Genomic DNA, 22,258 nt, shown 5'->3' with positions numbered 1-22,258 from the left:
GGCCAATGCAAATACCGGGTTGACCATGTAGCGCCTTTAATACCCGCCCCGCCGTCAGGCACAAAAGTAATGTTCCGTTCGTTCTGTTCTGTTTATTTAATTTCAACTAATTTACCCTAGAAAGGAAATTACAGTTGCTAATAGTAGAGGACATACTGTATATAAATTGTTTGTCATAAAATATGGTGTTTCTAGCTCTATCTTTTGTCTCTTTTCTCCCATACCCCAAAAACATGACTTTGCTGGAGACAAAGGAAAAGATATCTTTGAGATTTGCTTCGAAGGATACAAGACCATCTTTTAGGGAAAATAATATGAAACCAGGAATCCAAATTGCCATGTTGCATAGATAATTGGGTGCAAAAATCTATCATTTGGCATTTTATGTTCATTGTTTCTCATCTCACCTTTTGTTTGACTTCGACAGGCTGGTGATTCGTCAGAAGCCATCGTAACGAGAGGAATGATTGGCCAGATTCCCAGCATCGTCATCACCTCCGAGACCAGCCCTTTCTTACCTGTCCTTAGGGCCAGTTCCCGTGGTTCCCGTACAAGGCCATCCAATGGCAGTATAGATGTGGGGTCTGTTATTAAGGAGCCACAGGAGAGTGTCCAGCAGAGGTCAACACTTTCCAGTGATGCCTCTACACCACTCATCTGATCACAACCACAGTACATGATAAATTATAATAAATGCCAGGGTCTGTACTCAACATGAAACTTTTCTACAAGTCAAGTTAACCCCCATGTGAATACTCTTGCTGTACGTTCTTTAGTGAAAAGGTTTTGTTTTGTTGCTTTGTTAATGTGGTAAAACCAGGGCCGGCTCCAAGCATGCGACATAAGCGGTCGCTTTGGGGATCCAGCCGCCATGGGGCCCCCGAACCAGGAACTAATTTCAGGTCTCAACATACTGTTCTCTACACCACATTGCAAAATGTCAGGGAAAAGTACCATAAAACTAAATCAATGTACTCCGCCATCAACACGGAGGCGGGGGGATGGGTACCAGACAAATTACAGAAATGGGATTGGTTGTGTTGTCTGCTAAGCTTTCACCTTGTCCTCTTGAGTGAGCTGCAATCGTAAGGACGTCTGTAAAATCAGACAGCAGCCCAACTGTTTCAAACCCATTTCAAACATTTCCCCTAGCCCAGGTCCCCTCATCTAAGATCTGCTAAAGGCTGAAACCGATTAAGTAGAACTATTGTGTGAAGTAATGCAGATATGACTAAAAGAGGCTGAGCTGGAAATAGCTATCTGAGGGATCTATCTTAGCTGGGAGATGCTGGAAATGTCAGGCTGTCTAGGGCAGGGGTTCTCAAACCTCTCACCGGGGACCCCCAGCTGTTCAATGTAATTTAACTATTCCACAGCTTGCACACCTGATTCAAATAGTACATTAATCATCAAGCCCTTGACTATGTGAATCTGGTGAGTTACAGTAGTTCAGGGTTACCACAAAATTGTGAAGAGTCTGGTGTTCCCCGGGGAGAGGTTGGAGAACCACTGGTCCAGGGTATTGATTGAAGTCCTTAATGTGGGTCTAGGCTGTAGTCAGCCCAGATTCTTTCTCGAGGCCCATGGCCTGTGTGACAGGATCTGGGCTGACTACAGCCTGGACCCACATTAAGGACTTCAATCAATACCCTGGCCTTAAATGTCTTGAGCATTAGAATGTGTAGGACGCTGCACAATAAATCCACCACTCAGGGCTGAATTCGATAGAACCTGCAATTTGATTGAGCAAGACAAATTCCTTCTGGATGGTAATACAGTATTCTATTGCTGTATTCACGCAGTATAGCTCTTTTCCCCACAGACAAATAAAATCACTGAATGGTTTTAACTATTGTAGATGCGTCCAGTTTACAGAATAAGAAGTGGTTGGTCCATGGGCAGTAGCTTAGTTGGTAAACAAAGACACTGCAATAACATTATCTATGGCGGATTTGAATTCCAGCCTCAGTTTCTCATCTGTTCCTCTGACTTCAATCACCAGACTAGTGTTAACTGATACTACTGTGTTTTGATGGAACCAAATAGACTGACAGGCTAAAGGACACAATGGTTGAGAGTGATTGATAACACTTGTAATGAGAACACAAGAAGTAGTATTCATATGTACAGGTAAACAGTCCATGTGCATCTGTTGAGTGTCTGGTCTCCTATTTATTTTGGTCTCCTGCTTTTTAGATTATGCTTGTAATAACGCAGTGTAAAATTGAATTTGCTTTGTAAGAAGCTACATTTATTACCAGTAAGTATTGAATTCCAACATTTTCAATATTTTAAAAAGATTTCCACAGTAAGATAATCATACGTATTTATATTTCTGTACCGCGGGGGTCTTTGTGATTGTAATTCATGCGAGAATCGGTATCAGACAATTCATTATGGAGCTAATTGCTCTAATGGAACAGTTGAAATAACAGATGATGGATCCAATTTTACCTGTGCTTGTATGGGTGGGCAAAAGGGATATTATTGTTGATTATACCTCAGCTGTTAAATAGCTTACACTAAAATGGGTCTGTAGTGAGTTTCAATACAGAGCACAACTATAATACATGTGACTATAATGATATTATAGAATATGAAAGATTTCACCATAGTCTATAATAGCTCATAAACATAAAACATAAAATATTGAGCGAAGTGCAAGAGGTGTTTGTTTTGTTTTCCAATTTGGAATGTTCGAATGCGAACAGAAAATGACCCCCCCAGTGTTTGCAATTTATCTGCCTGCATGAGCAGATAAAACACCCTGTACCTCAGTGAGATACAGGATGTTTTCCACTGAGCCTTGTCCCCAGGAAGTGGGAAAAACACTTCCTGCTGATTGATACATCAGAGTAAATATACCCTTGATTGCCCATAAAATTACTCCTTGGCAATTGCATTGGCGCTCAATCATGAAATCCTGTTTGTCAGATCTTGTATGCTTGTTTATGTTTTACTGGCAACTCAGTGGGCAGTGGCATCCATATACTGTTTTGGGAAAGGGAAACTGTCCTACATGGTGACCCACCATTCTGAGGTGTGAAATGTATTATTTCACTTACTACATGCTAGCTAATATGATTAAGCACCACAGTGAGGTGGAAATAGTGTTCCCAGTGGCCAGGTTTCCATCTAATTGGTAACAGATGTTCATGCAAATATAAAAAAATCCACATAAAGAATTTGCATTTCTTTTTTTCATCAGTGGAGTGTTTCTAGCAAAGGGACTTGTTGCTGATTTTAAAAAATCAGCATGTGATGAGGTAGTGCACAAAAAAGTACTTTTTTGCTTACGTTTTCATTTACCGAATCAAAATCCAAAGTTCAATGTGTTTCCATCGCATTTTAAACTCTTTAATTTTTTTTTTTTACATGAGATGAATATGGATACTTTTTATTTGTCAAACGGCAGTCAAGCATCGATCATCATATCACCCGAATAAGACCCTCTTAATTTATTGGAAAGGCGTTTGAAGTTAATCAGAATTGATTTAATCTGTAGCCTAATAAAACTGCATGGTTTCCCGAGTCGAAGTGGGAGGACCATACACCATATGGCATGACTCCAAGTTTACTCCGATATGATGGTAATTATATCAATATGTTCGTGTAAAGGCGTTTTCTCCGCCATTTCTAGCATAATTACTTTTCCCGACACAAAACGATCCCACCATGTCGAACAAACAAATGATCTGTCAACATTTATACAATTTTACCAAAACTTCCTAATTACATAACAGGCTCACAACTGTTAGTGATTTATTTTATATTGTATGACTTTACTCGCATAAAAACTGGATGGAAACGTGGTTAGTGATTCACGACTTCGCATGGCCAGAAAAGTAGGCAGAGAGACTTGGGAGTTCAGCTTCATTCCAGATGGAAAAGGATTGAAAGGTTGATTCAAAAGCAATCCTAACGGTGAAAACTCATTTTCACACCCTGCTCTCAGTATCTCAGAGGTGAAAGTGTTTCTAAAATAGATTTAATTGCAGTATGTTTTCCAAATAAATGTTATACAGTCTTATCAAATGACAAGTTGCAATCTATTTTGTTGTTCTGTAGTATAATGGTGTTGAGCTTAAATCCCGTTTTAATTCTACATTTGTTTGTGTGTTTGCATTATTGACAAGCATCTATCTTACAGGAAAAGGAAGATATGTTTAGAAATATGAAAAATAATTTATTGTAGATGTGTTACTTTGCCTATAGTATGTCCAATCAGTGTTGTTCTAATTTATTTTTCTAAATAAATACATTTTACTCAATGTATCCTTCACCTTGTGATGCATCAGTATTTTTGAAGTATTGTACAAATACAAAAGGTAAATAAAAGATAATAAAATATTCAATGTGAGAAGTTTTTACAGCTTAGGTCCACATATATCTCATAATTACTATGATTTCAAATGTAAAATTGCAATTACACCACTCTGCACAGTATGTGGTTGTTGCAACTTCCTCACCATTAGAGGTTTCTCCAGTCTCTTTTTCCCCCGTTCCCCGCTCCCTGTCAGCAGTCATTATCTCATTGACTTCACTCCCTGGAGGTCTGGTGTGGAACTCTGTTATCAAGAGGCTGCTGTGTGAAGACATGCACACACACACACACATGCACTGGCACGCACACACAAACACAGAGGTATTCCCTTAAAACCTCTGATCTCCTGAGCCGGGTGAGGGACGCTTCTGGATGACTGGGCCTTGTGAAACAGCAGATTTATGGCCCCAAGTAGTGAATTTAGGGATGAAGAATCATGTATGGCTTTGTTATCCTCGTTGTTCTCATTAAATACACTCTGAGCCCAAAGTATGTGGCCATTGGCCACTTGCAGAACTGACCTAATCTTCTTTGGTAGGAGGTTGAACTGCAAAACACCTATTTGATCAATACTTAGAGCCATACAGTTGATGAAAAATAGTCTTTGCGTGTATATATGTGTGTGACTACAAATGCGTGAGGGAATAGGACAGGATGAGAGGGAGCGAAAGAAGGACAGAGGGTGAGAGGGAGACAGGGAGCGAAAGAAGGACATAGGGTGAGAGGGAGACAGGGAAAGAGAGTTATGCAGGTTCTTTTTAAAGCATTCCCTCCGTAGATAAGTGACAGGAAATCTCAGATGACAAAAGCAGTGGACCTGTACACCCTTAAGTGTGTGAACTGATAAACGTGTGCGTTTTTCAATGTGTATGATAAAATGAGTTTCCATTGCACTTGACATTGGCATCCTAAACCTTTTCATGTTACTAATTGAACATTGACCAAAGAAGGAATGTGTTGATGTCGGATACGGTCTCCTGACAAATAATGGAAGGTATTTGAAGATGGTGGATGAAGATATCCCTCTAGTGGTGTGGGGGCTGTGCTTTGGCAAAGTGGGTGGGGTTATATCCTGCCTGTTTGGCCCTGCCCGGGGGTATTGTCGGACAGGGCCACAGTGTGACAAATAAAATTTGATTTGATTTGATTTGTCTCCTGACCCCTCCTGTCTCAGCCTCCAGTAATAATGTTGCAATAGTTTGTGTCGGGGGGCTAGGGTCAGTCTGTTACATCTGGAGTATTTCTCTTGTCTTATCCGGTGTCCTGTGTGAATTTAAGTAGGATCCCTCTAACTCTCTCTCTTTCTCTTGGAAGACCTGAGCCCAATGACCATGCCTCAGGACTACCTGGCCTGATGACTCCTTGCTGACCCCAGTCCACCTAGTCATGCTGCTGCTCCAGTTTCAACTATTTTGCCTGCAGCTATGGAACCCTGACTTGTTCACTGGACGTGCTACCTTGTCCCGGACCTAGGGGTGAAGAATTATGGATGGCTTTGTTATCTTCTTTGTTCTCATTAAATACCCTCTGAGCCCAAAGTATGTGGCCAATGGCCAAAACCTGCTGTTTTGGACTCTCTCTCTACCGCACCTGCTGTCTCTAACTCTGAATGATCGGCTATGAAAAGCCAACTGACATTTACTCTTGAGGTGCTGACCTTTTGCACCCTCTATAACCACTGTGATTATTATTATCTGACCCTGCTGGTCATCTATGAACGTTTGAACATCTTGGCCATGTTCTGTTATAATCTCCACCCGGCACAGCCAGAAGAGGACTGGCCACACCTCAGAGCCTGGTTCCTTTCTAGGTTTCTTATTAGGTTCTGATCTTTCTAAGGGAGTTTTTCATAGCCACTGGGGTTTTAGACTGGATTTCTGTACAGCACTTTGTGACAACCGCTGTAAAAAGGGCTTCATAAATACATTTGATTGAATGTGATTGACTGATATTTCACCAACAACAGTTTTCACCGACATCATTAAAAAAATCTATAAAATAAAGCATAGCTTGATCCAACTATGAAGATTTATTTAACTAGGCACATCAGTTAAGAACAAATTCTTAATTACAATGATGGTCTAGGAACAGTGGGTTAACTGCCTTGTTCAGGGGCAGAACGACATATTTTTACCTTGTTAGCTCGGGGATATGATCTAACAACTTTTTGGTTAATGGCCCAACACTCTAACCACTAGACTACTTGCTGCCTCCCATGACATGCAGTCATGACTTCTCAACAATATTGCAATAAAACTATCTGGATACATCGGTTTTTACAAACCACTAATTTCATCAGATCTGCCTTGGCGAGTCTGTAACATTCTAATTCTACTGAATATGCAAAATTATTTCTTTCAACACGTCTGCACATGTACATTGGGGCTCTGGTATTGCTTGCTTGCTGCTTGCTAGTCATGTCCCTGATAATGGATTCACACTATCAGTTACAGATTACAGAACATGGGATGGGAAAATGAGAGAGATTGCCTAAGGGCTGAACCTGCCAATCAACTGTCCATTTATATGTAAGAATGGACGGACACAAGGACACAGAGGGTCCTCATATTTCAGAAATCAGTTGGGATCTCAACCAATGTTCCCTCCTAAGCTGTGCGTCTGTGCGGGGGGGGGTGTGCAGTAGCCCAGAGACTGCCCGAGGCAGAGTGCAGAAGAAATATCCGCCAACAGAGAAGCACGGGACTGAACATCACTCAACTTTCTAAAGTTTTTCCTTTTAGTTTTAACACTATCAACTTTTCCCTTTACTGTGGCAGTTGTGATCGAATCAACACAATATTAGCCACCTTCAATGCAACAAACCAAAAACAAAACAAACTATGCAAGAGATTGTGTTGTAGGTAGAACGCATCAGAGTAGGATTCCATTGCACACAACTCAGCCCATACTATACACAAACCGGTGTGACATAACCAATCAGAACTGGAGTCGGTCTATATGCAAATAGACCATTGCCATAGATGGATCTGTGCCACTTACTTGGAACTGGACTGTGTTTACAGCTGTGGTGGTGAGTAGATGGGCTTGTTTTGAGTTCAAAGCAAAAGCTGCATGTAGCCACATGTGCACATTTTTTTCATATCCTTTGCTAGTTAGTGAGTTATTATCCCAGTTATAGATCATTTGTAGTCAGCAATAGGGGAGGGATTGCTTCTTACAAGAGCATGAAACGTGTACATTTCTAGACATCTTTGAAAAGCAGGTCAGGTAAAGAGTTATTTTTGTCTTAAAGAGGCAGTGTTGTATATTGAGACAGGCTTGAATAAGATAATTAGCCAATAGGCAGAGGGTAGCATAATTTGTCTGATTCTCTGTAATAATGATATGGGAATAATAATGGATTTTGTTTTGTAGTGTTTTTTTGCATCAAACAACACAGCATTTTCAGTCACCTCATTGTCTGAAGGACAAGTAGATAAACAGTTAATGTCAAGCCCTGCATGTTTTTTTCCAAAAGACTCATGGAATTTAGGCCTACATTGAACACTACACATTGACTGCTACTGTAGGCTGAATGATAGAACAGCTATTTCCATGTTAAAATATTATGGGATGCATTTTCTCCATTGTTTTTGATGGTAGGCCACTCTGGTAAGCCTACATTATGATCAAATAGCCACAGTAGGCTACTTGGCCACTCTTAAAACTGTAACTTAAAGCGCGTACAGCCTCAGTGTTCACAGTAAGCGCATGCTGGAAGTTGCACAAAATTTTCACAACTTTCATGTTTGCGCTCAGCAGACCTGAAATTTGCTAAGTGACGGAAAAAAATGACAGAGAACATTGGTCTCATCTTAAGATCTTAGTGTTGAGAGTTAGAATAGTAAAATACACAAGGTGCAATTTCGAAACTTGGTTGCAGCAGTTTTCCTCACAGGCAATCACTCAATTAGCCAATGTCAGCTAAACATTTTTAGATTGGCAAATTAGTCTAGCTAGCTATCCCCCCATTGATTTTGGCAGTCACTCTCACTACCATATCATATTATCTCATCAAAAATCATGGCAAAAAGTGTAGAACTGAGGAAAATTATCTTTAAAATTGCAATTTAAATAGTTCTTTAAAGCAAACTAATTTGTTGATCTTTTGTTAATAAAATAATTGTTTTGCTCCCGGATCCCTTAGTATGATTTAAATTATAGTTTTTTTCTATCCCGGTGCTGAGTTAATGTATAACGGCTAATTGTACAGCTAATAGGTGTTTGTAGATTGACTGAGGCGAATTAAGTTCAGACACTGGCTACGGCCCTGCATACAAGATATACTGAACACTTCCTTTGACAAATAACATATGTACAGTGGGGCAAAAAAAGTATTTAGTCAGCCACCAATTGTGCAAGTTCTCCCACTGGCCCGTAATTTTCATCATAGGTACACTTCAACTATGACAGACAAAATGAGAAAAAAAATTCCAGAAAATCACATTGTAGGATTTTTAATGAATTTATTTGCAAATTATGGTGGAAAATAAGTATTTGGTCAATAACAAAAGTGTATCTCAATACTTTGTTATATACCCTTTGTTGGCAATGACAGAGGTCAAACGTTTTCTGTAAGTCTTCACAAGGTTTTCACACACTGTTGCTGGTATTTTGGCCCATTCCTCCATGCAGATCTCCTCTAGAGCAGTGATGTTTTGGGGCTGTTGCTGGGCAACACGGACTTTCAACTCCCTCCAAAGATTTTCTATGGGGTTGAGATCTGGAGACTGGCTAGGCCACTCCAGGACCTTGAAATGCTTCTTACGAAGCCACTCCTTCATTGCCCAGGCGGTGTGTTTGGGATCATTGTCATGCTGAAAGACCCAGCCACGTTTCATATTCAATGCCCTTGCTGATGGAAGGAGGTTTTCTCTCAAAATCTCACGATACATGGCCCCATTCATTCTTTCCTTTACACGGATCAGTCGTCCTGGTCCCTTTGCAGAAAAACAGCCCCAAAGCATGATGTTTCCACCCCCATGCTTCACAGTAGGTATGGTGTTCTTTGGATGCAACTCAGCATTCTTTGTCCTCCAAATACAACGAGTTGAGTTTTTACCAAAAAGTTATATTTTGGTTTCATCTGACCATATGACATTCTCCCAATCTTCTTCTGGATCATCCAAATGCTCTCTAGCAAACTTCAGACGGGCCTGGACATGTACTGGCTTAAGCAGGGGGACACGTCTGGCACTGCAGGATTTGAGTCCCTGGCGGCGTAGTGTGTTACTGATGGTAGGCTTTGTTACTTTGGTCCCAGCTCTCTGCAGGTCATTCACTAGGTCCCCCCGTGTGGTTCTGGGATTTTTTCTCACCGTTCTTGTGATCATTTTGACCCCACGGGGTGAGATCTTGCGTGGAGCCCCAGATCGAGGGAGATTATCAGTGGTCTTGTATGTCTTCCATTTCCTAATAATTGCTCCCACAGTTGATTTCTTCAAACCAAGCTGCTTACCTATTGCAGATTCAGTCTTCCCAGCCTACAATTTTGTTTCTGGTGTCCTTTGACAGCTCTTTGGTCTTGGCCATAGTGGAGTTTGGAGTGTGACTGTTTGAGGTTGTGGACATGTGTCTTTTATACTGATAACAAGTTCAAACAGGTGCCATTAATACAGGTAACGAGTGGAGGACAGAGGAGCCTCTTAAAGAAGAAGTTACAGGTCCGTGAGAGCCAGAAATCTTGCTTGTTTGTAGGTGACCAAATATTTATTTTCCACCATAATTTGCAAATAAATTCATTAAAAATCCTACAATGTGATTTTCTGGATTTTCTTTTCTAATTTTGTCTGTCATAGTTGAAGTGTACCTATGATGAAAATTACAGGCCTCTCTCATCTTTTTAAGTGGGAGAACTTGCACAATTGGTGGCTGACTAAATACTTTTTCCCCCCACTGTATATCGACTACGATGGGATGTTCTTTTTAAAAGTAATTATTTCCACATTCAAAATGGTATGCTCAGTAATAAGTGGTTATGCCCATAGGCCTAGAAGAACAAGAACATTACAGCTACTCCAGGATACCTTCAACTCGTACTATTACACATGAAGAATGATCAACAAGAACATTACAGAGTCCAAAGGCGTTGAAGTCCATGCCTCGACTGACAAACTGCACATCCTCGGTACACTACTTTTCTGTGTGTCAAGTAACACAATGGTTTTGCAATTTCAGCTGAAATCTCTATGCGCTATCTTTGACTACAGAAAATAAGCTCATCTTAGACAGCTTCCCATCTAGCACAGTTGGTAGAGCATGGCACTTGCAATGCCAGGGTTGTGGGTTCGATTCCAATGGGGGACCAGTATGAAAATGTATGCATTCACTACTGTAAGTTGCTGGATAAGAGCATCTGCTAAATGATGTAATGTAAATAGAGGCTCTTATTCACTGAACAGACAGATTGTTCTTGCCTGTCTGTGAGGCCTCTTGTTATTTCATACACCTTTTTCAGCATTTTTAGGTGTTTTGAAAAATTAGACAGTATCCTCCAGACAAACAAAATGACATATGTATCTGTGATACACTGAAGTCACCCCCTGGTCTGTTATTTAATGCAGTTATTATTTACAGTTTAATGATAGCAATGGACTCAGGACAATTGATAAATATGTGTGATATGGCTCTTTCTGCAGTGCAAATTGCCTCTGTTGTTGTTGGCTATCTAGCCCCACTCTCATCCAAGGGCATTTATCATATTGTGACACATTATCACACATATTTTGTGTTTGTTTTTGTAGATTCAGGGTCCATTTGTGAATTGTACAGTGTTCCAGAGCTATTCATGCAAACCCAGAACAAGGTCAATATAAAAGGTTGGACAGAGGCTGAGAGTAACATGAGAGTAACATGCCTCATTTGATGGGGGTATGTTTGCATTGGTGTACCTTTACAATGGTTATATGTATAGCATACCACTGCATTTACTGTACTAGAGCTGGGACGATAAAGTGAACATTTTTGACACCGAACAAACCGACCACTTATCGTAGACATTTTGCTGATATCATTCATTACGATAAATAACCTATAGGGCCCTGCTAGAGAAATATGAAGTTTGAAATTAAATAACTTTGTTAATATGGGTGATTGTTAATGGGACAATTGATAGCTAGTAGTTTTAAGGGTAATATAAAAAATAACTGTGGTGCACACCGTTATAAACTTTGCGTTCAATTTATCGTTGTCGTGATAATTCAGTCAGTTTATTGTGATATGGATATTGGTCCACATCGCCCAGCTCTAGTGTGTACACCCTCACTCTCTATGAAGCAGGAGAAATACATGAAGAATCATGCCTTTCCTTCTCTGTTTGGATTCCCCCCACAGAGAGGAGCTCAGACCTCAGTGCCTGCGAGGCAGGTGATGCATCCAGGGTTGACATGGAGGAGATCAGACCCCTGTGCACTTTCATTCCTCATTGATCCCAGGTCTGCTGTGACTGACACTTCTGGGTTCTGCTGGCATTTATGAGGAGGTGAGCTATACAGAATCAATGCGTGAAGAAATTCCGGCATTATTTTATGTCATTATCACACCTAGATTAGAAAATATTCAGCATTTTCTTGACATACCATTTTCATCAAGCTGACAGTCATCTCCCCTGCAATGAGATGAATAAATACTTGAATCTATACCTCTACTGAATTTACCTGCCTAGTGCCTACTGTTAATTGGACAACATTAACACCAAACCTGCATACTGTAATCTCTCTTAACAGATTCTCGTGGATAGATGAAACCAGTAAATGACTAATTTTCACGAGAGAATTTTACTTCTGGGTAACCGAGATTATGTATAAAGTGAATCTGAAGCGTGGTTATTGGGATTAGCAATTTAGTCCTAAATCTGATTGGTCATTTGATAGGTGTGAAATTGTCTGATTTCTATCTATATCAACAGTGTGCGTCTTTTTGCATGTATGTTTTGGTGCTTCATTCAACATGTGTCTCTGATTTGGCCCGTAGATAAAGGACGACTGTCGCTTTAATAATTCCACTTTAATCAAAATCCCCAGTTAATCCCCCTCCCCTTTACCAGGAGTTCACGTAGCCCGTGGTCCCGGGGATCGGATGAGGCTGTCCGGAGTGACATAGCTGCGACACAAGAGGGGACGGAGAGGAGAACCGCAAATAACAACGGCAGGTAGTAAAAGCCGTCAGCGTGTTTAGAGCGTTTACTGTGAGCCATGAATTGAATGGAATTTGAAGCAGTTGTAGCTCTTTACAATAATCTGTCTCGTATGCAACAGGCTCAATGCACCGGACCTCATGTTTGTTTCTCACAACAGCCACAAACCTTCACTTTCTCCTGTTTTACATGCAAGAGTTTGAACTGAAAATCCCATTAAATTATTCATATCATCTGCATCTCATCTAGGAATTCTTTGGCGTCACCAACTGTGGGATGGTGCACGTGCCACCTGTAACTTTCAGTGTGTAATATTCTTCTTCGTTGGGGTTTTATGGCGGTGTACATAACAGTATTACATGTTGACTAGACCGGGCACGCATGTTGATTTTGTTAATCCACACCAGATGCGATCAAGCCATGCAGGTTGAAATATCAAAACGATCTCTGAACCAACTATATTCATTTTGAGAAGTGCACATGAAGCACATGAAACGTTCATGGACATTTAGCTAGCTAGCATGTTGTTGCTAACTAATTCGTCCTGGGATATAAACATTGGCTTGTTATTTTACCTGAAATGCACAATGTCCTTTTTTACTGGATCTTTGTAGAATTTTGAGTCAACACAATATCGTGTGGTCCCTACTCAACAATTGAGCCACAGGTAAACAGGGGAACCTATTTAGTTTCTAAGACTTTCTATGACGGTTGGCAAACAACTTTAATAAGGTGCGTTACCACCACCAACTGGACTGGAGTGTGCACCTCAGTTCATCTTTCAATGGCAGAGGTGGGACTTGCAGCGCCTCAGAAATAGAACCCATCTCTATTTTAGCACCTGGCTGCGCAGAGGGCGTTGGCAGTTTAGATGCAATGATTGAATAACATGTATATGTACATTTATTTTGTCATGCTCTCGCACTGTGTTGCATGCCATGTGGTCAGCATGTAATGTGCATTACTGTGCATTCTCCTTCAGTATGGAATAATTGTGTTTACGGTGGGGTGGGCACTTCTTGAGCGGGGTTGAACCGATTTCCATGTGTGCACTGCAAATCAAATGTAATTTGCCACATGCTTTATAGACAACAGGTGTAGACGAACAGTGAAATGCTTATTTATGTGTCCTTTTCCTACAATGCAGAGTTAAAAACAGAGATGAAAAATAGAACATCAAAATCGTAACACGAGGAATAAATACACAGTGAAATACAATAGAAATAACTTGGCTATATGCATGTTATTTCTGAGTCTGAGTCGATGTGCAGGGGTACGAGGTAATTGAGGTAGTAGCTATGTACATATAGGTATGGGCAACAGGGTAGATAATAGGCTGAGCTGGAGCAGCAGCATATGTGGAGTGTGAAAGTGCGTGTCATTATGCATGCGTGCACATGTTATGTGTTTGTGTTGGGGTGTCGGTGTAAGTATGTGCAGTGTGTGCATATAGTCAGTGCAAAATAATTACTTTAAAAAAGCAGAGAGAGCAGTCTGTGGCTTGGTTGGCATGAGTCTTTAAATATTTTGGCCAGGGAGCAATCCTTTCAGACTCCTGAGGGGGAAGAGGAGCAGGCGGGCCCTCTTCACAACTGTGTGTGTGGACCATGTTAATTCCTTAGTGATGTGGACACTGAGGATCTTGAGGCTCCCGACTCGCTCCACTACAGCCCTGTGGATGTGGGCGTGCTCGCACCTCCATTTTCTGTAGTCCATTAACAGCTCCTTTGTGTTGCTGACGTTGAGGGAGAGGTTGTTGTCCTGGCAGTCTGACATCCTCCCTATAGACTGCCTCACCATCGGTCAGTAATCAGTCCTATCACCATCGTGTTGTCAGCAAATGTGATGGTGTTGAAGTCGTGCATGGCCATGCAGTCATGGATGAACAGGGAGTACAGGAGGTGACTAAGCACCCACCCCTGAGGGGCCCCCATGTTGATGGTCAGCGTGGTGGATGTGTTGTTGCCTACCCTCTCCACCTTGGGCCGGCCCGTCAGGAAGTCCAGGACACAGTTGCAGAAGGAAGTGTTCAGTCCCAGGGTCTTGAGCTTAGTGATGAGTTTGGAGGGGACTATGGTATTGAATGCTGAGCTGTAGTCCATGAACAGCATTCTTACATAAGTATTCCTTTTGTCCAGACGGGTGAGGGCAGCGTGGAGTGAAATAGCGATTGCGGATCTGTTGGGTTGGTATGCAAATTTGGGTCCAGGGTGACTGGGATGATGGTGCTGATGTGAGCCGTTCAAAGCTTTTCATGGCTATAGATGTGAGTGATACAGGGCGATAGTCATTTAGGCAGGTTACGCTAGCATTCTTGGGCACGGGGACAGTGGTGGTCTGCTTGAAACAAGTTGGTATTACAGACCGGGTCAGGGATAGATTGAAAATGTAATTGAAGACACTTGTCAGCTGTTCAGCGCATGCTCTAAGTACGCGTCCTGATATTCCTGTCTGGCCCCATGGCCTTGCAAATGTTAACCTGTTTAATGGTCTTACTGACATCGGCTAAAGAGAGCAAGATCACACAGTTGTCAGGAACAGCTGGTGCTCTCATGCATGGTTCATTGCTGCTTGCCTCGAAGCGAGCATAGAAGGCATTTAGCTTGTCTGGTAGGCTCGTGTCACTGTCAATGGGCAGCTCTCTGCTCTTTCCCTTTGTAATCAGTGTTCGTTTGCAAGCCCTGCCACATCCGACAAGTGTCAGAGCTGGTGTGGTAGGATTCCATTTTAGTCTTATTGAAGCTTTGCCTGTTTGATGGCTCGTCAGGGGTCTAAATGGAATTTCCTGAAAGGGTCCAGATTTTTGTCCTGCTCCTTGAAAGCGGACGCTTTAACCTTTAGCTCAGTGCGGATGTTGCCTGTTATTTATGGCTTCTGAATACTTCGGAAAGTATTCAGCCCGCTTGACTTTTTACACATTTAGTTACGTTACAGCCTTGTTCTGAAATTGATTCAATCGTTTTTTCCCCCGTCATCTATCTACATACAATACTCCATAATGACAAAGCAATAACAGGTTTTTAGATTTCTTTTGCTAATTTATAAAAAATATAAAAAAACATTTACATAAGTATTCAGACCCTTTACTCAGTACTTTGTTGGTGGTTTCAAAATTCTTCCATTTAAGAATGATGGAAGCCATTGTGTTCTTGGGGACCTTCAATGTTGCAGACATTTTTTACCCTTCCACAGATCTGTGCCTCGATACAATCCTGTTTCAGAGCTCTACGTACGTTTCGACCTCATGGCTTGGTTTTTGCTCTGACCTGCACTGTAAACAGTGAGAACGTATATAGACAGGTGTGTGCCTTTCCAAATCATGTCCAAACAATTGAATTTACCACTGTTGGATTCCAGACAAGTTCTCAAGGATGATCAATGGGAACAGGATGCACCTGAGCTCAATTTCGAGTCTCGTAGCAAAAGGTATGAATACTTATGTAAATAAGGTATTTCTGTTTTTTTATATTTAATACATTTACTATAATGTCTAAACCTGTTTTTGTTTTGTCATTATAGAGTATTGTGTCTAGATTGAGGGAAAAATTAATTTAATCAATTTTAAAATTGGCTGTAACATAACAAAATGTGGAAAAAGTCCAGGGGTCTAAATACCGTCCGAATGCACTGTAGGTATTGTATTGTCATATTATTGCCAGTCACCTTTTGTTCGTCGTATGTTATTCAACCTGTCCCCAAGAATAACAAAATCATACGTTATTCTTCATTAATGATTCCTTGTCGATCACCAAACATTTCTCTAAAAAAAAACGTTAAAACCTTACGTACCTCTTTATTCCCCCCCGCTGTTGGTGGTAGGTGCACTTGATGCAATAGCCCTGGCGCCGGGAAGGCGAAGTGTTCCCATTTTAAACCATTTAATGTCTCTGAAGGTAGAACTCTATCTACTCGGCAGGCCCAGAGAGCAAATGAAGTGCACCTACAGGCCTACCGCTGTTCAATCAGATAGCTTAGAGCACTGTCTACACAGTTTCCTTGAGCCATAGGCAATAAAGAGAAGCCTCAAACGCACAGCTAAGTTGATACTGTGAGATTTCAAAACTTTTAAAACCCTGACTAGAGATAGACTCAATGCATACCGCAAACAGCTGCTGTTTTCATGAGTAAGGTCATGTTTAAGTTGTTGTTCAGCACTGTCAACACTTTTTTATAAGCCATAATCTGTGCGTTTTCCCTACTTCCACCTACGCTACAACCAGCACTGCAGCTGCAATGAGTGAGTATAGCAAAGTGTTCCGATAAGCTTGCGTTGTTATTGTTAGTGGCTTGTGTCTTTTTTAATATCGAAGAATATTTTACTTATAGAAGTAACGACATGAATTGGTGCATGAGGCAGAAATAATGCAATGCGACTTCAGTTTTGCCATCAGCTGGAAGATTGTGTCCCCTTTTCTCAGCGGAGGGAGAGCTGAGGAACAGCCTGACTGCTGCTCCCTCCCACTCAGACTGACCAAAAATAATTATTATGCTCACTCATCTGTGCCTCACAAGTAATGCATATATTTTCTATTACCAGTGTGATCATATACAGTACATTTTCCAAGTATAAATTCAAATTGGTCTGAGAAGAACAACATTGGCAGGGCAATTCAAGCATAGCCAATATGCAGTGATAATGTATTGGGCCTATATCCTACTGCACAAACCTCATTACCACAGAACTGGTTTTAATTGGTTAATGTCTTATAGTCTTATGTTTTTTAAGTAATGTTAAAAAAAAATCAGAGCGGTAGATCTTGTCTTCCCTTTTGACTCAGAAAGTGATCTTAACTCAGAAAACGTTGGTGACCATTGATTTACATGATGTTTGTAACTATAGGCAGAGAGGTTCTGAGTGACAAGTCTGCCTGTCGTTGCAGACAGAAATGGAACATGAATATAGTGATAGATGATTGTGCAATGTGGAGGGAGCTATTGAATTCTAGTCAAAAAGAGGCAGTCAAGTAGATAGACCAGTGCCAGTGCTTTCCCACTCCCACATGAAAGAATCTGCTCCTGGCTCTCTCTCAGGAGTTAGCAGTCCAGAGAGACTGAGCATCACCCCTTCGCCCCCCCACCCGTCTACCATCGCATGCCTTCATGCCTTCAACTGTCTGATAAAGTCACCTCATTGTGGATGACCTCACAGGCTGTCACACGCCCATCGCTGCTCGCCTGACCAGAGGGTTGCTATAACAGGAGAGGACGAGTTGCTAGAAGATTTGCTGCGCTCGCAAACAACTTCATGTTCTGCATAAATGAGCCAATAGCTGTGCTCATACTCAGCGAGTGTTATGTCATCGAATACTATATCCACCTAATCAACTATCATATCATGTGCCTCAGTCTAAGTAACAGAGATATTTTCCAGTCCAGCTAACAAGATAATTCTGATGCTGAGGATGTCTCTATTATTAGCTTAGCTAAGTGCACCAACCCAGTTTGTATATTTTGTTTTATGATCACATTCTACTTAAGTCACAGATATAGTACTCACGTGAGGGATACGTCACATAAAAAGGCATTTTGGTTTGCTCTTAAAATACTTCCAGAAAGGAATACCTGAAATAGCAAGCTTCAGTTTTTTTTATGGTGTGTGTTATGGTTGACGTGTCTGTCAGACACAATTACCTTTGCCTAAACAGCAGGTGGCCTATCGTTCAGAGAGTCTCAGAGACACAGCCGATTGAGAGACTATAGCTCTGAGCTTGTTTGAAATGTCAGGAATAGGACCACTGGTACTAGCTCTGCACTGGGTTTCTTAAGAGAGTGAGATCCAGGGAGGGCACACTGTATCCCCTTAGGAGCCCTCCTCCCTTTTGTGTTTGTCCTGGATGGTGGGCCAGCCCGGAAGGGTGTTTTAAAGTTTTATTAGTCGTATGTACAGGGATACACATGGTACACACCATCTAACGAAATGCTTATTTGTGGGTGTGTGCGTGAGTGCATGTGTGCTAAGGTTCGGCGAATCAGAGCAGGTGGTCAGTAGTCTGATTTTGTGTGTGTGGATAGGGATCCTGGGGAGATACATAGGGTTTAAATACACAATGGTATATGGAAACTCAGGCGGACCCTTCCTTTTAAAAGCTTTTGTTTTTGACCATTTTTATTTGTTTTGTTATTTTTTGTTTGGGGGCTTACAGGTACATTATCCATTTTAAAGTATACATTTCTAAAGGCTGCCACTCAAAATAAAATAATAAAAATACATAGAGTTTAAGTGATAATAATTTAAATATAAACAGGAAAATAGAACAAAAAAGGTGGCGGCCTCCATCCCCAAACTTCCATCCCATTCCTCCAACCCCACCCTGCCAACATGTCTTCATCCAACTCCACCCCGGAAACCATGTTTCCCACCCCTCTTAGCAACTAGGGTTGCTTGTCAGTCACCCACTACCCCCCCCCCATCCCCCGGCTCCATTCCTGGCGACCAGAAAAAACCCTCACCATTCCCCGTGGGCCTGAAAGCAGAGAAAAATAAAGAATGGGTTAATATATTGTTTGCACGTATGTGTTGGGCTTTGGCTGAGATTAGTATATTTCTCCAGGCGTCAATTGTTCCTTGACTAGCACCATTTCATTCTCGCTGTTTGATCATTCTGATGTCATAACTTCTAATAGGAACTGTATCCACTGGTGAATTGGGAGAGCGTGAGATAATTGCCATCTAAGAGCAACATGTTTTTTTTGCGGCAGTGCTGCGTGCCAGCAGTAACAGTCTCTGATATATTGAGAGATTCAAGGAGCTATCATTAAGTAACATAATTCCTGCCTCGGGCGGCAGGTAGCCTAGTGGTTAGAGCGTTGGGCCAGTAACCGAAAGGTTGTTTGATTGAATCCCCGACCTGACAAGGTAAAAATAAATCTGTCGTTCTGCCCCTGAACAAGGCAGTTAACACACTGTTCCTAGGCTGTCATTGTAAATAAGAATTTGTTCTTAACTGACAAGCCTAGTTAAGTAAATAAATGAATAGATGCAAAGCATTGAATATTTACATTCTTGCACTTCGAAATACATTTTGTAACTTTGCCCCATAAGCATTTACCTACAGGGCACTCCCACATCATATGGAGGAATGTGCCTACTTGATTCAGGGGACACAGTGAAGAGTTTAGTTTACATTGTTTAAGGGATATGGCAGTGAGGACCACCTCTTCCAGGGCAATAACACACCATGTTTCTCTTTTATACTCCGACAGGGGGCAGAAGAATCGAATCCTGGCTAAACCTATTTAGGATGGTACGAAATCCCAGTGTCTGGAAATAGAATTTAAAGTTTGGTACGGGTAGTCCTCTTACATCTTTCCCTCTTTGCAAGTTTGTTAATTTATCCCAATAGCCAAAAGGGGAGACGAGGGAAGCATTGAACTACAGAAATTCAGCTGTCGCAATATATTCATTTTGACAATAGGTATTCTGCTGGTTAAAGCAACTGGGATGTCCGTCCATCTACTGAGGTCTGATTTAATTGATTTGTAAAAGTTGTAAACGTTTCTGGCAATGGTTTTTCCAAGGAAGGTATTAATTATATCTATTGCTAAATATTTCAAATGGGAAATGATTGGGATTCCATAAGTGGAGATGGAGTCTTCCAACGGGGTCTTGATAGGCAGTTGGGCAGATTTTTTTAATAACTTGAGATGGAGCTGGATTTGTCTAGGATCTTTTGGGAAGGATTAAGATGCGTTCTCTAGATAAAGTAAGATATTGTTGGCGTATAATGAGATGAAGTAATCTGTAGAATTCAGAGATATTTGTGAAATTTCTTTAGATTGTCGAATTTCCGGGGCTAGGGCCTCTTATACACAATAAAAATAGCAGAGGTGAGATAGGATCACCTTGCTTGCTACTTTTAGTTATTCTGAACGGAACAGAGCAGGTATTGCCTGTTATTACTATGGCTGTGGGATTGGAATATAGTATTTTAATAATATTAATGAAATTGCAGCCAAGTCCCATATGTTCCAAAACCAACCAAATATATGACGATTCTAGTCCATCAAAAGCTTTTTCTGCATTGAGAGAGAACTGCCGAAGAAGCATTGTTTTCTGATGAAGCATGAAAGATATGTAATAGACAGCGGTTATCTGAGGATAGATGTACCAATTTGGTTAAGTAAGATTTTAGACGACATGACAGATTTAGAAAAAAGAGTTAAATATCTGTGTTTATCAAAGATGGAGGGCAATAATGAGAGCACTGGGTGGCATACTTAAAAAAAAATCGGAATTAGTGGTATATTTACATCCCTTCCAAATGAACCTTTGTGAATAATTTCAAGTAAACAGTGGACCTAATTGGTAAAAAAATTATTTATTTCCTTTATTCACGTTAACACCCACCTGCTTAACCCGGAAGTCAGCCTGCAGGCACCTGGCCTGTCACATGGAAATCGCTAGAGCATGATAAGCCAAGTAAAGCCCATGCTCTGCCAAGTAAAGCCCATGCAGGCTGACTTCCGGGTTAAGCAGGTGGGTGTTAAGGAGCGGGGTTTGACGGGTTTCGGAGGACGCATGACTCGATCTTCGCTTCTTCCGAGCCCATTGGGGAGTTGCAGCGATGAGACAAGATCGTAATTGGATATAATGAAATTGGGGGGAAAATATAAAATAAAAGGAGAATCTTTGGTTGATTTAATTTGGGTTCTGATAGTAATTCACCTGATTCAGATTCAATAGTTGCAATATCTGTAAATTGGTCATTACTGCGAAGCTTGCTTGCCAGTAGACGACTGGGTCAATTACCCTGGAAGCAATGGTTGAGTCTAACTCGATGGATGTCAAATTCTACTGTCTTATCACTCTATTTAGATTAGTGTTGACTTTTAAGAGAGTAGTCGCTACCTTGTCTAAAAAAAAGTGTTTGTTGAGAACGCTGTAACGTTGTTAACAACTTTTCAAGTACTGATATCTTCTTTAATTGTAATTTATTCAGCCCAGATGCAAATGCAGTTGCATTATTTTTAATAAAACCTTTAATGCCGCCCCATGAATTTTTGTTAATATATTCATTCAATTTCTTAACAGAAATTAGGATTTTGTAGTAAAGAATAATTAAAGCTCCATTTTGTGACTTTTTTTTCGGAGATTATGACATTTGTATCAGGCAGTAAGTAGCATGATGATCATGTCTCTCCCAATAACCAGTTGGAATGAAGTTAATTCTTATAATATGCTGTTCAGACAATCAAAAAACGTAGGATCATATGAATTTGGAGAATACATATTAACGAAGGTAATGTTCTTTCTATTATGGATACATTTAAGGAAAGGGATTCTGCCTTCTTGGTCGTTGCCTTTACCAAGGATGGTGATTTGAGTTTCTTATGTATCATAATGATTACACATTTTATTTTGGGGCTGATGATAAGGCAGCCAGTTTGTACAAATGGTTCTCTATTCTATTTGTGTCCTTTTGGAGCGAATGTGTTTCTTGGATCATTGCTATATCAATGTGGTTTCTGGCTAGTATATCAATGTGGTTTCTGGCTAGTATATCAATGTGGTTTCTGGCTAGTATATCAATGTGGTTTCTGGCTAGTATATCAATGTGGTTTCTGGCTAGTATATCAATGTGGTTTCTGGCTAGTATATCAAGACAGCTGGAACGCTTGATAGGTGTATTAAGGCCTTTCAAATTCCACAAGAGAATATATAGCGTTGCTGTTGTTTTTGTAAAATGAAATTGTTATCTTTGGTGTTGATAAGCCCATAGATTTTAAAAAAAAGAAGCAGGACCCACAGCGAAACCCACCCATTGGTCACTCTCCAACAGGAAATACCCTTTCTATAAATC

The 22,258-nt window shown here is 40.9% G+C and overlaps 1 protein-coding gene across 1 annotated transcript in view; it reads left to right on the top strand.

Annotated features, from left to right (window-relative positions):
- LOC112250772 (melanopsin-A-like) overlaps window positions 1-1,545 on the top strand; it is an 89,429-nt gene extending 87,884 nt beyond the window's left edge. The window contains exon 10 of the mRNA XM_024421231.2: window positions 428-1,545. Coding sequence (XP_024276999.1) covers window positions 428-661 — 234 coding nt within the window. The 3' untranslated portion in view covers window positions 662-1,545. The remainder of the gene's footprint in view (window positions 1-427) is intronic.
- Window positions 1,546-22,258: the final 20,713 nt, after the last annotated feature.

This window comes from Oncorhynchus tshawytscha, linkage group LG01 (genome assembly GCF_018296145.1).
Source record: "Oncorhynchus tshawytscha isolate Ot180627B linkage group LG01, Otsh_v2.0, whole genome shotgun sequence".
In the NCBI taxonomy this organism is placed as follows: domain Eukaryota; kingdom Metazoa; phylum Chordata; class Actinopteri; order Salmoniformes; family Salmonidae; genus Oncorhynchus; species Oncorhynchus tshawytscha.
Note: the sequence above shows the minus strand (reverse complement) of the source record. Positions and strands in the feature narration are given on the sequence as shown.